At 35.5% G+C, this 12,833-nt stretch overlaps 3 protein-coding genes across 6 annotated transcripts in view; 1 reads left to right on the top strand and 2 right to left on the bottom strand.

The window, feature by feature from the left end:
* Nucleotides 1-31: 31 nt before the first annotated feature.
* Nucleotides 32-6,594, bottom strand: gmpr2 (guanosine monophosphate reductase 2). Its single transcript, XM_079867430.1, has 10 exons — nucleotides 6,512-6,594; nucleotides 5,986-6,112; nucleotides 5,714-5,833; nucleotides 5,204-5,287; nucleotides 4,941-5,114; nucleotides 4,764-4,845; nucleotides 4,569-4,675; nucleotides 4,386-4,428; nucleotides 1,832-1,991; nucleotides 32-1,609 (listed from the first exon to the last, which is right to left on the bottom strand). Exons 2-10 carry the CDS (start codon nucleotides 6,070-6,072, stop codon nucleotides 1,420-1,422), a joined length of 1,047 nt encoding a protein of 348 aa, XP_079723556.1. The 5' UTR covers nucleotides 6,073-6,112; nucleotides 6,512-6,594; the 3' UTR covers nucleotides 32-1,419.
* nedd8 (NEDD8 ubiquitin like modifier) lies at nucleotides 6,595-11,049 on the top strand. The gene is made up of 4 exons (XM_079867436.1): nucleotides 6,595-7,112; nucleotides 7,308-7,355; nucleotides 7,465-7,547; nucleotides 7,631-11,049. The coding sequence occupies exons 1-4, from the start codon at nucleotides 7,095-7,097 to the stop codon at nucleotides 7,749-7,751; spliced, it is 270 nt and encodes an 89-aa protein (XP_079723562.1). The 5' UTR covers nucleotides 6,595-7,094; the 3' UTR covers nucleotides 7,752-11,049.
* A 189-nt stretch (nucleotides 11,050-11,238) lies between these two features.
* The window catches only part of slc7a8a (solute carrier family 7 member 8a), a 46,711-nt gene continuing 45,116 nt past the window's right edge, over nucleotides 11,239-12,833 (bottom strand). For all 4 annotated transcript variants that reach the window (XM_079867427.1, XM_079867426.1, XM_079867425.1 and 1 more), the window contains 3 exons: nucleotides 12,514-12,663; nucleotides 11,999-12,176; nucleotides 11,239-11,554 (listed from right to left, as the gene is read on the bottom strand). In XM_079867427.1, coding sequence (XP_079723553.1) covers nucleotides 11,397-11,554; nucleotides 11,999-12,176; nucleotides 12,514-12,663 — 486 coding nt within the window. In that variant the 3' untranslated portion in view covers nucleotides 11,239-11,396. The remainder of the gene's footprint in view (nucleotides 11,555-11,998; nucleotides 12,177-12,513; nucleotides 12,664-12,833) is intronic.

Consider the following 12,833-nt stretch of genomic DNA (forward strand, 5'->3'; position numbering starts at 1 on the left):
CACACTGAGAGAGTAAATCACAGGGAAATCTTTTAAATAATCTGTATGTAATATGTTCTGCATGAACTACTACTTGTAGGTTTTAAATGTAATAAAAGAAGGGCGGCAGCATGTTTACATTCAGCTTGAAAAACAGATCAAGGGCTTTACAGACACAAACACAATTATTTGTATTCAAATTGTAAACAAATATTTTCTTATGCTCAAGATATTTAACATACTGTACCTACAAAGCAAAGAACACATAACAAGATACGATTATCCAATTTATTTATTTTCACAATACAATACAGGAATGTTAACTCCTGAACATCTGAAATAATTTGATCTGGAGTTATTTTAAGTGAAATATATAAGAAAAAAAAAAATATCAATATCAATATGGATTAAATTAAACCGTCCACTTATCAGCCAAATGGGACCATCTAGCTCTAGTTAAGTGGGGAAATGGGTTTCATTTCTTTCACATTCATTCTAATCTGCTCCATCAGCAAATTTAATCATAATCAATGAGAACACTAACTGTAATGGAATATCAATAGCATAAACAATATAATAAAAAGACGAAAATTTAATTATTAAGCTCAATTATGTGTTAAGTAGAAAAGATTTGAGTCTAAGATTTGATATCTAACGATCAAACCAGGCTAAAATGCATAAAATAATGCCAATACTATGACAAAAACTGATTAAGACTTCGAAAGATTGTGTAATACCACTGTATTTGCAACATACAAACACAGGAGAAACTGTTAAAAGGGTAAAAAAATACCCTTGCTTTGGTCTTCAAATATATGCTATATAATAGAATGGTAGTACATAACGGATGTCTTTAGCATATTGTATAACAGACCGCTAATACTGTAAAAATCTATTAAAGGATTTGAGTTGGTCCAGGGAGAATAGAATATCAAATCAGAAAATCCAAGAATTATAAGACATTAGGCATAGACAGTTAGATTCACAAAGTCTGAATTATTTGGATAAAATATAAGGCTCTAATAGAGTATCTTGTCTAAGATTATTTAGACAAATTACTTGAAAATGAACTCAAGATTTCGGATTATGACCTAAAACACTAACTGCACAAAACATACACTATCATTACAGTGTCCTTGAACACTTCAAAAATTCTAAACTTCTAATTTCAAACTTAGAAGTTTCCAAAGACTGATTAATCAAAAGAAATGAAAGGCCATGTTGTGGCCAATACAGAATCTGGTGAATTCAAAAGCTGACGTGTGAACCCAAAAATACACATTAAACACTAAATGACAATGTAAGGAATATGTGTGTGTGTGTGTGTGTGAGAGAGAGAACAAGCATATGTGTGCATGACTGTGGAGAGAATAAAATGACCTTTGCATGGATTTGGCATACTTTGGCCCAATATGGACCTGGTTAAACCTTAGAACCGGCTTAATTATCATTACCAAACACTGTGTTGAGTTGTTGGGTCACCCTAATGAAGGTGGTACGACGACTCAGCTCTTTCAGCTTAGCAGCGCCCACGTACGTGCAGGTGGAACGAACTCCACCCAGCACATCTCTCACCGTCACCTCCACGGGCCCTTTGTAAGGCACTTCAACCGTTTTACCCTCCGATGCCCTGAAAACACAATAATGACAGCCAATCTTAATCAACTCAAGAGTTGTGTAGATGGTCTGAAAATCTTTTTAAACCAGAATACATGGTTTTAAATCAAACTGGCCCTTCGCTTTCATACTCGGGCTTGTTTTCTGCATGATCATTATTTACCAAGTAACATGAATGTACCGCAATGTACAGACCACTAGATAAATTAATCAACAAGCTCCAGCATGTGCTTACCTATACTCTGCTACACCTCCTGCATGCCTCTTCATGGCCGTGTCTGAGCTCATGCCATAGAACAGTTTGTACTTTGTGCCGTTTTTCTCTATGGTTTCGCCCCCGCTCTCAGAATGGCCAGCAAGCATTCCTCCCAGCATCACAAAGTCAGCCCCCGCCCCTGTCACACAGTTTAGCCAAACAAACACAGGCCTAAAATGACACTGGTTGAAACTGGAAGAGAAATATTATTTTCCTATGTGTATTCAGTCAATACCATTGCTTATACATGATTAAATTAGTTCATTTAGCATGAGGTACAGAGATTACCTTGCATAACATTTAAAGTGAAAGATACATTTTCTTTTTGCTTTTGAAATTAGCACTCAGTTCTGAAAACAGTCTGCAGTTTGTCCCTGAAGGGAGGATGTGTAGAAAGCAAGGATATTTTTTTATCATTCACAGTATATGTTCTTTATGTTTAGGTTTTATCTTTTGTTTTTATATACAGTTTTTTTTTTTTTTTTCAACGTGTATACATAACTGTGTAAATCAATATTTTTGGAAATTGTACGAAAACTGTGAAAATCAATATTTTGGGAAATTGTATGAAATCTTATTGTATGTTGTTTTCTTTCTCTCTCTCACATGTTTCAATTCTAATCTGCTTTCTATAGCCATATACTGTGAAAAAAGAAGTCCTAAAAAATACTTCTTTCTGTAGTCAAGGTCAGTAGGCCTGGGAAAATGGACCTCAATGGAGTCAGATCAAATGTTTCCAATTAAAAAACATTTACATGCATAAGGTAGCATATTATGGGATGTTGAGAAAGACCAAGGTGGACAAAGATGAAATGGGTGTGGTAAAAAAAAAAAAAAAAAGAAGGTCTTATTGTAATCTGTTCATTTGCTTATGAAATACATTTTTGATGTCTTTGTTCAATGATAAATGAATACGTATGATCGTGCTGAATAAATAGTCTATATTTTAGAGCTCACTTTTGTAGCTCTCTGAAATACACTTTGGTAGTAAGAGAGACTGTCCTAGATCACGTTCACAGACAAATAAATCTTGTTTGATTTTTACCACTGAGAGACCTGACTTTATTTAGCGGATGAATTTCCACCACTTCACCAACAGCTGAAAATGTGGCCTTCACAGGTAGTAAGGCAACAAGGAATGTCCGAGTCCAATGTTCAAACTAGAAGTATTCCACTGGTGATTGTTTTCGGCGACACAGTTGACCCTCAGGTTTTGAATGGTCGTATATACAAATTAATTTAATGCACACCAGAAATGTGTATTATAGTTTAATTGAGTTCATGTCATAACTAATAAATTTGTAACATTCACATTGTTATTGAACTAAACTGAATCAACAGTGAACAAAATTGAGCTGAATGATGATACTACTGTCTTTTTTGAGCTGCTTACAGCTGATGTTGTATTCGTTTCATAATTGAAGAACTATGAAACATTTATACTGTTATTTTCTTGTTTAATACTGTGAAGTTGCTTTGAAACAATCTGCATACTGTAAAATCTGTAAAAAGTACTATATAAATAAAGGTGATTTGACCTGATGTGATTATCCTGCTTATACCATGATTACTAGCCAGCATGGATAAGATAAAGCTGTCATAAATGTTTACAGCACAAAATTTGAATGAACGGATTAAAAATAACACTATTCTTTGTTAGTTATTTTATCAACGGGTCATTTAGATTTAGAATTCTGAAGTGAGATATTGTAGATTACATTTTTTTGAATGAAGTCGAGAAAGAGATTTTGCGTGTGAATTACTTGTGTCTCTATATAGTGTGAGTTTTATCACTATAATGGTCAATTTAAATCATTCTGTTGACTATAAGTAACATTGCACCTACATGTCTACTTACTCTCAGAGTGTCAGTACAGTATTAGTAGACTGGTAGGGTTAGAATAAGTTGACATGTACTTGCAAAGCTACTTATAGTCAGTAGAATGTCTGTTGGAGGACCATCACAATAAAGAGTTATAAAGCAGACAGTCTACTAATAGTCTAATGAGAGTTAATTGACATGTAGTTGCAATGTTACTTACAGTCAACAGAATATTCAGAAGGGACAATCAAAATAAAGTGTTACCAAATATCAATATAAAATATAATGTAACTTTTTATATATTTTTTAGATAAAATATAGTGTAGCTTTCAGTAGCGAAGTTATTTCTTTTATATATAAAAGTCAAGGGCAGCAGCTCAAAACAAGTGTCTGTGCTCCTGAATGTTTCATTGTGTACACAATCTCTTTCCTAAATATAAAGTCTCTGCCTCAATAAAAAATGCTGAGTACAGGCAATTCGGCTTATCTTTGTGGGAAAATGTGCTTCTCTTGCCTTGTGGTGGCTTGGAATTCCATTGAGAATCGGATATATGTTTTTAGATGCAAGTCAGATGTCCAGATATTGGATATGTATCTGATTTAAAACCACATTTGCAAGTGGCCCAGAAGAGATACAAAAAAATCTGATATTGTGCGGATTTTTGTCTCGTGTGCAACAATATCTGATCTGTGTTGAAGCCCAAGACTCACCAAATGCCTTGGAGACGTCACCTGGGCAGGTACACCCTCCATCCTACAGAAAGACAAAAACAGATGAGTCCCACATATACATGATCAAAGACTCTTTTTACACAAAGCATGCAAGTAGCATGGTGGGACTGTTACTATTCATTTCTACTGAGAGAAGTTTGCTCTCAAACACAAGAGTCTCACAGATATGATGTGTCCACTCAGGCCGTGTGCAGCGTCAGCGCACTCAATGACCGCACTCAGCTGAGGATAACCCACGCCGGTCTTCTTACGAGTGGTGCACACAGAACCTACACACACGAAAATATTTGTGTAAATGGTGTAATGTGAACTGGAACACCATCTGACACTTTGTCAATAATTGACTGATGATGTCACCTGGTCCAATGCCCACTTTGATGATGTCAGCACCAGCAAGAATCAGCTCTTCAACCATCTCTCCTGTGACCACATTGCCAGCCTACAAAACACACATGGATTTCAAAATATTAAGATGATTGCTAATGAGATAATGCAAACAAAACGTTTAAATGTTGACGTTGAAAGGCAACCGACCATGATCGTGTGCGTAGCGAACATCTGCCTCACGTCTTTCACAAAGTTGACAAAGTGTTCGGAGTAGCCATTGGCTACATCCACACAAATGTACTGAATCTGAGGTACAGCAGCCATAATGGCCCCCAATCTCTCAAAATCCCCCTCACTCGTCCCTGTGCTGACAGCTACACTCTGGAGACAGAAAGAAAGAGGAAGTGTGTCTGAGCCAGATCATCTAAATATCAACAATCTAGATAAAATCTAGCAAAGATGCTGCTCACCTGTAAGCATTCTGGGTGCTTGGCAGCAAACTCCTTCCAGTCATCCACAGAGTAATGCTTATGTATGGCTGTAAAGAGAGTAAACTGCAACAAAAAAAAAAAAAAGAATGATTTCAACTATTAATATATAATGTATATAATATAGAAAACACCTTCTGTCTGTTAAATGGACAAAAGGGTATAAAAATGATAAAAACCTAAATTATAGCTATCAACACTTCACAAAAATATTCTTTGTCCTCTTAGAAAACGAATAATTCATTTCAAACATCTGTTTTTCATGCATCTAACCAAAACTAGGTGCAGGATACATGAAAAAAAATTGTCCACATGGTCACATAATTGCTCTATTTTGACCACTGGACTCCACATCAAGTCACGCATGACATAAAATATAGGCCAGTGATACTGCGTTTGTGATCATTTTTCTGTTCTTTAACATTTTTGACATTATGAAAGTATTTGTTTAGGCTGTTCAGCTGTGTGAAAATTCTAAGAGTTCATTCATACTTGATGTAAGGCTAAAGCCATTTCAAAAGTCCCCACGGTGTCCATGTTGGCGGCGATGATGGGAATCCCACGATAACTGCCCTTTGAGTTTCTGAAGGTAAAACTGCGCATGAGATCCACCTGGAACAGAAGAGAGTGTGGAAAAAAAGTAATGAAAGAGAACCCAATTGCACTGCATGTGAATGAAACTTTAAATAAACTGAGGCCAGACTAAACCTAATACTCAATATGTCTCCTTTAATGCAAATGAAAATGTGTCAAGAATGACCAACCTCACTGCGAGATTTGAGAGTGCTTCTTTTGGGTCGAAGCAGCACGTCCTTGAAGTCGAGCTTGATATCATTTTCAATTCGTGGCATGGCTGCTGAAGAGGATGGCCTTGAGACTGGATCTCACTGTCTGTAACAACACAAGAGAAGAGAAAGAAAAACATTCCCACAACAGTTATGGGAGTTGCAGGGGTTGAGAAGGAAAGGGGGAGGGTGATGCACTGTGAGACAGGAAATATCCTTTTTTATATAAATATCTCAAACTCTTTGTAATATCAAATAGTTATTCCATTTGAGACAGGAGAGTTAACCAATGCATCATAAACTAATCTAATTAAATGACCCTTAAATGTATCACATCTGGTTATGTGTTCTGCACATGTCTAGTCTAACTGTCAGACAACCAGCCCTAGGCCACAAGAGCATAACTTCTATGTCACCTTGACACTATGTTTTGCTGTTTATTACAAACAAATATAAATGCGTCCTAATTCATATACTTTATTTACCAAATAAAATATTATCCTACCTATAATTGGAGACGTGCACCTCTTGTAGTAACGTTATAAATGAGAGAATGAAACCGGTTTCCGGGTTGGAGGCGGTTATGTTAGGGGGACGGATATTTACGGCTGTCAGCGCATGTAGTCTCTGTGCTGACGGCTCCCGCGTGAATTCAAGTTTAAACCTTCCGCGAAAAACTACAAAAAACGTTTGCTTCGCAGCTTACTGTCGCAATAAATGTCGCACACTTTATAAAATTTTCCGGATACGCAGTTTAGATTCAACTAAAATATTGTGTCATTTAGTGTTAGTTCAGTAAGCTATGTGATACATGTAAATAAGCTCAATTTAAGTAATAAAATCTAAAACAATTAGTTAATTTTATAAATTCTAAATCGTCTTTATTCTTATCATAGCGCCTCGGAACTGTTCGTACATACACTAGAGTGGTAGGAATTATTTTTCAGTAACACAGGAACTTCTAGTACGGTGGTGGAGAGAAATTGTGGGAATAACTGATTGTAGAAATCTGAACTTCATCTACCGTCAGTTAATTATATTTGCATCCATTTTTCCCTGCATGAATTTCTAGAACAAGAGAAGCCACAATGCTAATTAAAGTCAAGGTAAGAATTTAACGAAGAATAATGCATTTCTTTCAGCACAGTAATTGTCCAGTTCGCTAGTAGCTAATTGAATTAATCCATTAACGTTAAATATAGTAAGGCGACAAATGGTCATTTATTAAAAAGTGCATCAGACCAATCAAAAGGAAATCTAATGTCTAAATAAATAACTAATCGTATGCATTGTTTTTAAAGACGCTCACTGGCAAAGAAATCGAGATTGACATCGAGCCCACAGACAAGGTAACGTTACAATATAAAACACTTAAACGCTTATCTGTGTGTTAACACGCAGTCATTTATAGTTTAAATTGTAAACGACCATTTGATTTGATGTGCCCATCCTGTTCAGGTGGAGAGAATAAAAGAGAGAGTGGAGGAGAAAGAGGGAATCCCACCCCAGCAACAGAGACTCATCTACAGTGGAAAACAGATGTAAGGCATTTTACTCACACGCTCATCCTGCTCCGGTACATTTCTTTCTCATTATTCTAAACCCTCCATCTTTTCCACCTCAGGAATGATGAGAAAACGGCAGCAGATTACAAGATCCAGGGTGGCTCTGTGCTGCATCTGGTTCTTGCTCTACGAGGTGGCCATCTCCACCAGCATCCCAGCAGCCTCCTTCTAACTATGTAACCACCAGTCCTGCCTTGACCACCTTAGACATCCAGTATACTCGCACATGTCACTAGAAACCATTTGAACCATCTGGACTGACGAGTGGTAGCCACTATAATCTTTGTTTGTTGGAACATTCATCAGCTTCTCCTGTTAATGCCACTCCCCCTTAATTTGTTAAGAGCATGACTGTGCTCTTGTTAAGTTTACAAGAAGTGTTAGAAATCAAGGTAAAACTGATGTATCAGTTTGTCAATAAAAATTGATGCAACCATTTAAGCATGTTGTAAGAATGTTTATTCTTTCACCGTTCAAAGGTTTTACAGTTTTCCCTTAATCACTTGAGCTCAATTCTTGAATTTGATTTTTTTCAGATCTGAATTTCTTATCAATTTAAGCAAATTGCATAAGTGTGCTCAAGAGTAAATACAATTTCTCGCTATTTGTAAAATAACTAATTGCACATGGCTTTTCAGTGAAATTGTCCAACTCTTCATAACTAATAAACAATAATGTGAGCCATCACATGCAAAATGATCCATTCAGTTCTCAAAATCCTTTAATGTATATTCCATAAATATCTATGACATGGAATGTTTTCTGTATACATGAATCAATTTGCTACAAAAAAAAGTACTGTATACATACAAATTGCTATATTTGTTTTCTGTGTATTACGGTATTGACCTTTTCTAGTAATTTTTTACCTGTGCAGTGTGACAAAAGTGGCAAACATTTCCAGGGTTGACTGCCAAGAAACATCTAAACATTTTGACCAGTACGGCTAATATGACGACATAAAAAATGTTTAATTTTGGCCAATTTACTCACACAATTACTAGGTTTTTGAAGCATAAATAAAATGCTTTGGGAGAGTTACTCCATTTTTCAGACATGGAATAAAGTTGTGACAATTGCACAGTTTAGATAATAATGAGCCAAAGTGATTGAGAAAAACTGTAATATGAACCCATGTGGTGAATCAATACATCACCTGCAAACTGAGTTGAAAATCCTTTTAAATTCTTACAGATTGTGACAGTGTTGAAACTATTGAATACGGTGATGACCATAATCGGCCTACAGTAGGTGGCAGTGCTGCACGGTTTTTGTTTTTTAGCCAAGAAAAGCACAAGTCTTCCTTGGTTCAGCATATAGATTTATTCATCTTGTAATACACACTTTTCAAACAAATACAAAACCTACAGTAAACAAGAAGACTCTGGTACAAACCGTTCACCCCCAGTTATGTGTAAGCGGCAATTTGAACGTGATGATTTTTTTAAATTTTTTTAGACTGTACATATCTTAATATAATCTATAAAAGTCATTGTCTTGTTGATTTATATAGTTGTGACAAGGACATTCAAAATATTGACATCAATCATGTTACTGATGGTGACAATCAAATACCTACGTGAAAATGAACAGAAATCATTTTGCATGGCTTTTGGTATCGCATGTATGATTTGAATGTGTGTGTGTGTGGATACGAAATATTTCTATTTCAGCACAATCAAAGTCGCATGTTCCATATAAAATATACATTGTGTTTATCACACAGCAGGCAGTGCTGGATACTGAGGCACAGCTCAGGAGCAGCATTACTAGAACCAAAGACGCTCGATACATACAATGATCAAAGTTTACGCAGTCAGTCTTTGATTCATTGATGATAATGACAGGTATCGCCGCCGCTTGACTAGGACAGTGGAACCAAAGGCAGTGTTTATTGTGTAAGTGCGAAGGTTATAGATTTGATACTATAGTCTCTAAGGAATGTGGGGGGTTAAGCTCATGCAAAATGGATGTGCTATGACTTGTGCTATGACTTACACTGTGATCTATATATTATATTGCTTTTTATACAGCACCTATACATGACAGATCTGCAAAAAAACTAAAAAAAAAACAAACAAAAATACAACAAAGAACAACTGGCACTTTCCATAGTCTTCACAAGTGGGTATAGGTGTGACATCAACACAGAGGCACAATGAACAGACCCTGTGACCACTAAAAAGCCTTGTATGTTTGTATGGACAAGTGGCATACATACATACTGAACACTTTAATCATGTATTCTTGAACTGAGCATGTCATTTACTTGCACATTTTAATGTTTAATTTATTTTTTAAAGAAAATTAATTATCTTTAAGGCTTTTTTCATTTTGGTGTGTAGTTTAATTATTTAGTATATTAATGTAATCATTCAGACTATATAATAAATCATAGGTTTGTTATCATATATAGCTTGATCGATTGATTCTAGTCCCTCGTATTGCACCTACATTAACATCTACAGTCCATCTACACAATTATGATATATTGTGCATTACATCACTGATTTAACAAGCTCTTCTGACAACTGATTTCAAGTTTTTGAATATTCACATAATAAATGACAGAAGCAAAACTATAGAACTAGTACATTCTCACAGGCTTTCAGCTACATCACAAACACTAAATATGCGCCACTTTTTTTCTCTCCATATAACCAACCCACTCTGTCATTTTGAATCTGCATCTGTGTATAAACTTTTGTAATAATTAAACTGTGGGAAAGTGAATTTATGACTGTGGCTGTAAATCCAATGTCATTGTGAGCCATTTTATCTAAAGTCCACACAGAATGAATATACTGCTGCAACACTTAACTTCACAATGGTCTCTTTAAGTTTCATTAAACACCTTTTATCTTCAAAAATATCAGAAAGCAAAATACTCTTTAACAGCGATAATAACTTTATACAGTTTACATAAAAGTTAAGGTAAATTAAAGAGCTTGAATTGTATCAGGACCAGAGTAACCTGGAAGAAAACTACTCTGAACCACAACAATTGGTTCTTAAATATATGCCTTAAAAATATGATGATTAAAAAAAAAGGTCCCAGAGCTGTCCTTTAGGAAAGAGAAAAGAATACTAATAATTGTATAATAACAAAGGAATATGATTAGAATAAGATAACCAAAAATATCAATATATATAAAAAAAGAAATGCTTCTGAGTATTTTGGTTTGATGAAATACACTTGAAATGAGAAAATGTCAAATTAAAATACAGCTTTGGCTTATAAAAAAAACTATTTTCTGCTAGAAGTGTTATGACAGAGACCTGAACTGAAAAAAAGAAAAATAAAGAGGGGGTAAGAATTAGAACATTAGAATGTACTCAGTAATAAATAAATAAATACAATTAACCCTGCCCTATCAGGGTAAGCCGTGATGTAGTTTGGCATTTTTATCATAAACTGTAATTTACAGAATGGAATTCTGATTCCCTGTGTTTCCCATAGAAAAGAATGTTTCGAAAAGTTCTTTAAAAATGCAGACCCTTTAGGGCTTTATGTAATCTCTCATTTTAGTGTTGTAATTCTTTTGCACAGTCGATGGAGTAGAAAGCGGCTGCTGAGAGACTAGCAACTAGAGAGAATGTAGAACATTTTCTAAGACCACTACAGCAGAACCACATGACCTGTGGAGCAGCTAGTCTTTGTTCATTTCTCTCTCCTGAGCTTAGCCACTTGCACTCCAGTGCAACCCCCTCTTTATGAAAAGGCAAAATATAGTGGTATGTGAAAAAAATCTGAGTTTGATTTCCAGTGTCTATCTGAATAAGTCTCACGTATGTGAGAGAATGAGTGTGTCTCCATGTGTCCGTTTAGCAGTCAGCTGATTTCGGCGTCTCCTCATCTCCTGCTGACAGTGGAACCGACTGTTCCTTCATTTCGATCTCATCTCCAGGCTCTTCGTTTTTCTTCTCTTCCTCCATTGGGTAGACCACTACACAAAACTTCTGACCCAGGTATGTCATCTTGTCTGAGAACATAAAGAGAATAATTTAATTTAAGGGGTCTTTCTTACTAAAAGCGTAACTGTGAATCCTGTCCAGTCTCTTGCAATCAATATCCCACATTGAGTAATGTGTCGATTTGTACTGTTAAAATGTATACCGTATGCCATACAGAAACATTATAAATGTCACTTTTAATCAATTTAATACATCCTTGCTGAATAAAAGTATTAATTTCATTACCAAACTTTTGATTAGTAGTGTAAATATAATATAATATAATATAATATAATATAATATAATATAATATAATATAATATAATATAATATAATATAATATAATATAATATAATATAATATAATAGGTTCTCAGTTCCCAGCCCTACAGTGCGAGATACATTGCCTCTAATCAGACCTAATACAGATGTCATCATTAAGCCCCACATATCTGTGAACTTTATTCCACTTACCAACAAATGTATTGAAACACTGGGGCTTGTTTTCCCAGTACACGCCCAAGAAATAGACAGGGACACCAGTAAGCATGATGGCCAAGCCAATGCCACACACCACGGGCTCCGAGTACAGAGAGAAGATCAGCAGGAAGGCCCAGAACAGCAGGTAGATGACAGGCCACACCAGACTGATCTGTGAGTTGGAGAAGTAAGGTTAGCAGCCAGAAGTAAAAATGTATCTTAAGTTTTCAGCTTCTATGGGAGGTATGTAGGGAGTACCTAGAACCGGACAAGCACATCATGATTCAAAGGTTATAGCAAAATATAAATACATTTGCTGAACAGAATACTGGATATATAACAGATGGCAAATTACCAGTAAAAAGTCAACAACTACCGAGATCATTGAATTTTTTTTTCATACTGTAAGGTAATGTTTTTTAATAATTCAATTCAAAATTAGCATAAAATACTTCTGTTCAACATAACATAAAATTTAACACTGGGTTTCAGTAATTCTTGGGACTTACTTTAATTGGCCGGTGCATATCTGGTTGTTTAATCCGAAGCACAATCTGCCCGGCAACAGTGACACCATAGAAGAGGTAGTTGATGAAACCCACATAGTTTATAAGTGTGTACATGTCACTGGTGCACAGCATCAGAATTGTTGAGATGCACTGTGGGAAAGCAAGAGAGAGATTTTTGGTATATGTATAAGAACTGTCTGATATCATATCACATTATCATAAAAAACCATTCATACTGGGACTACAGAAGAATGCAGGCCATAAAATCAACAAAAGAACAAGTCAGTCTTAAATTCAGCAACTGTCCAGCGGAATTAAAT

Source organism: Squalius cephalus, assembly GCF_949319135.1.
Source record: "Squalius cephalus genome assembly, chromosome: 3".
Lineage (NCBI taxonomy): Eukaryota > Metazoa > Chordata > Actinopteri > Cypriniformes > Leuciscidae > Squalius > Squalius cephalus.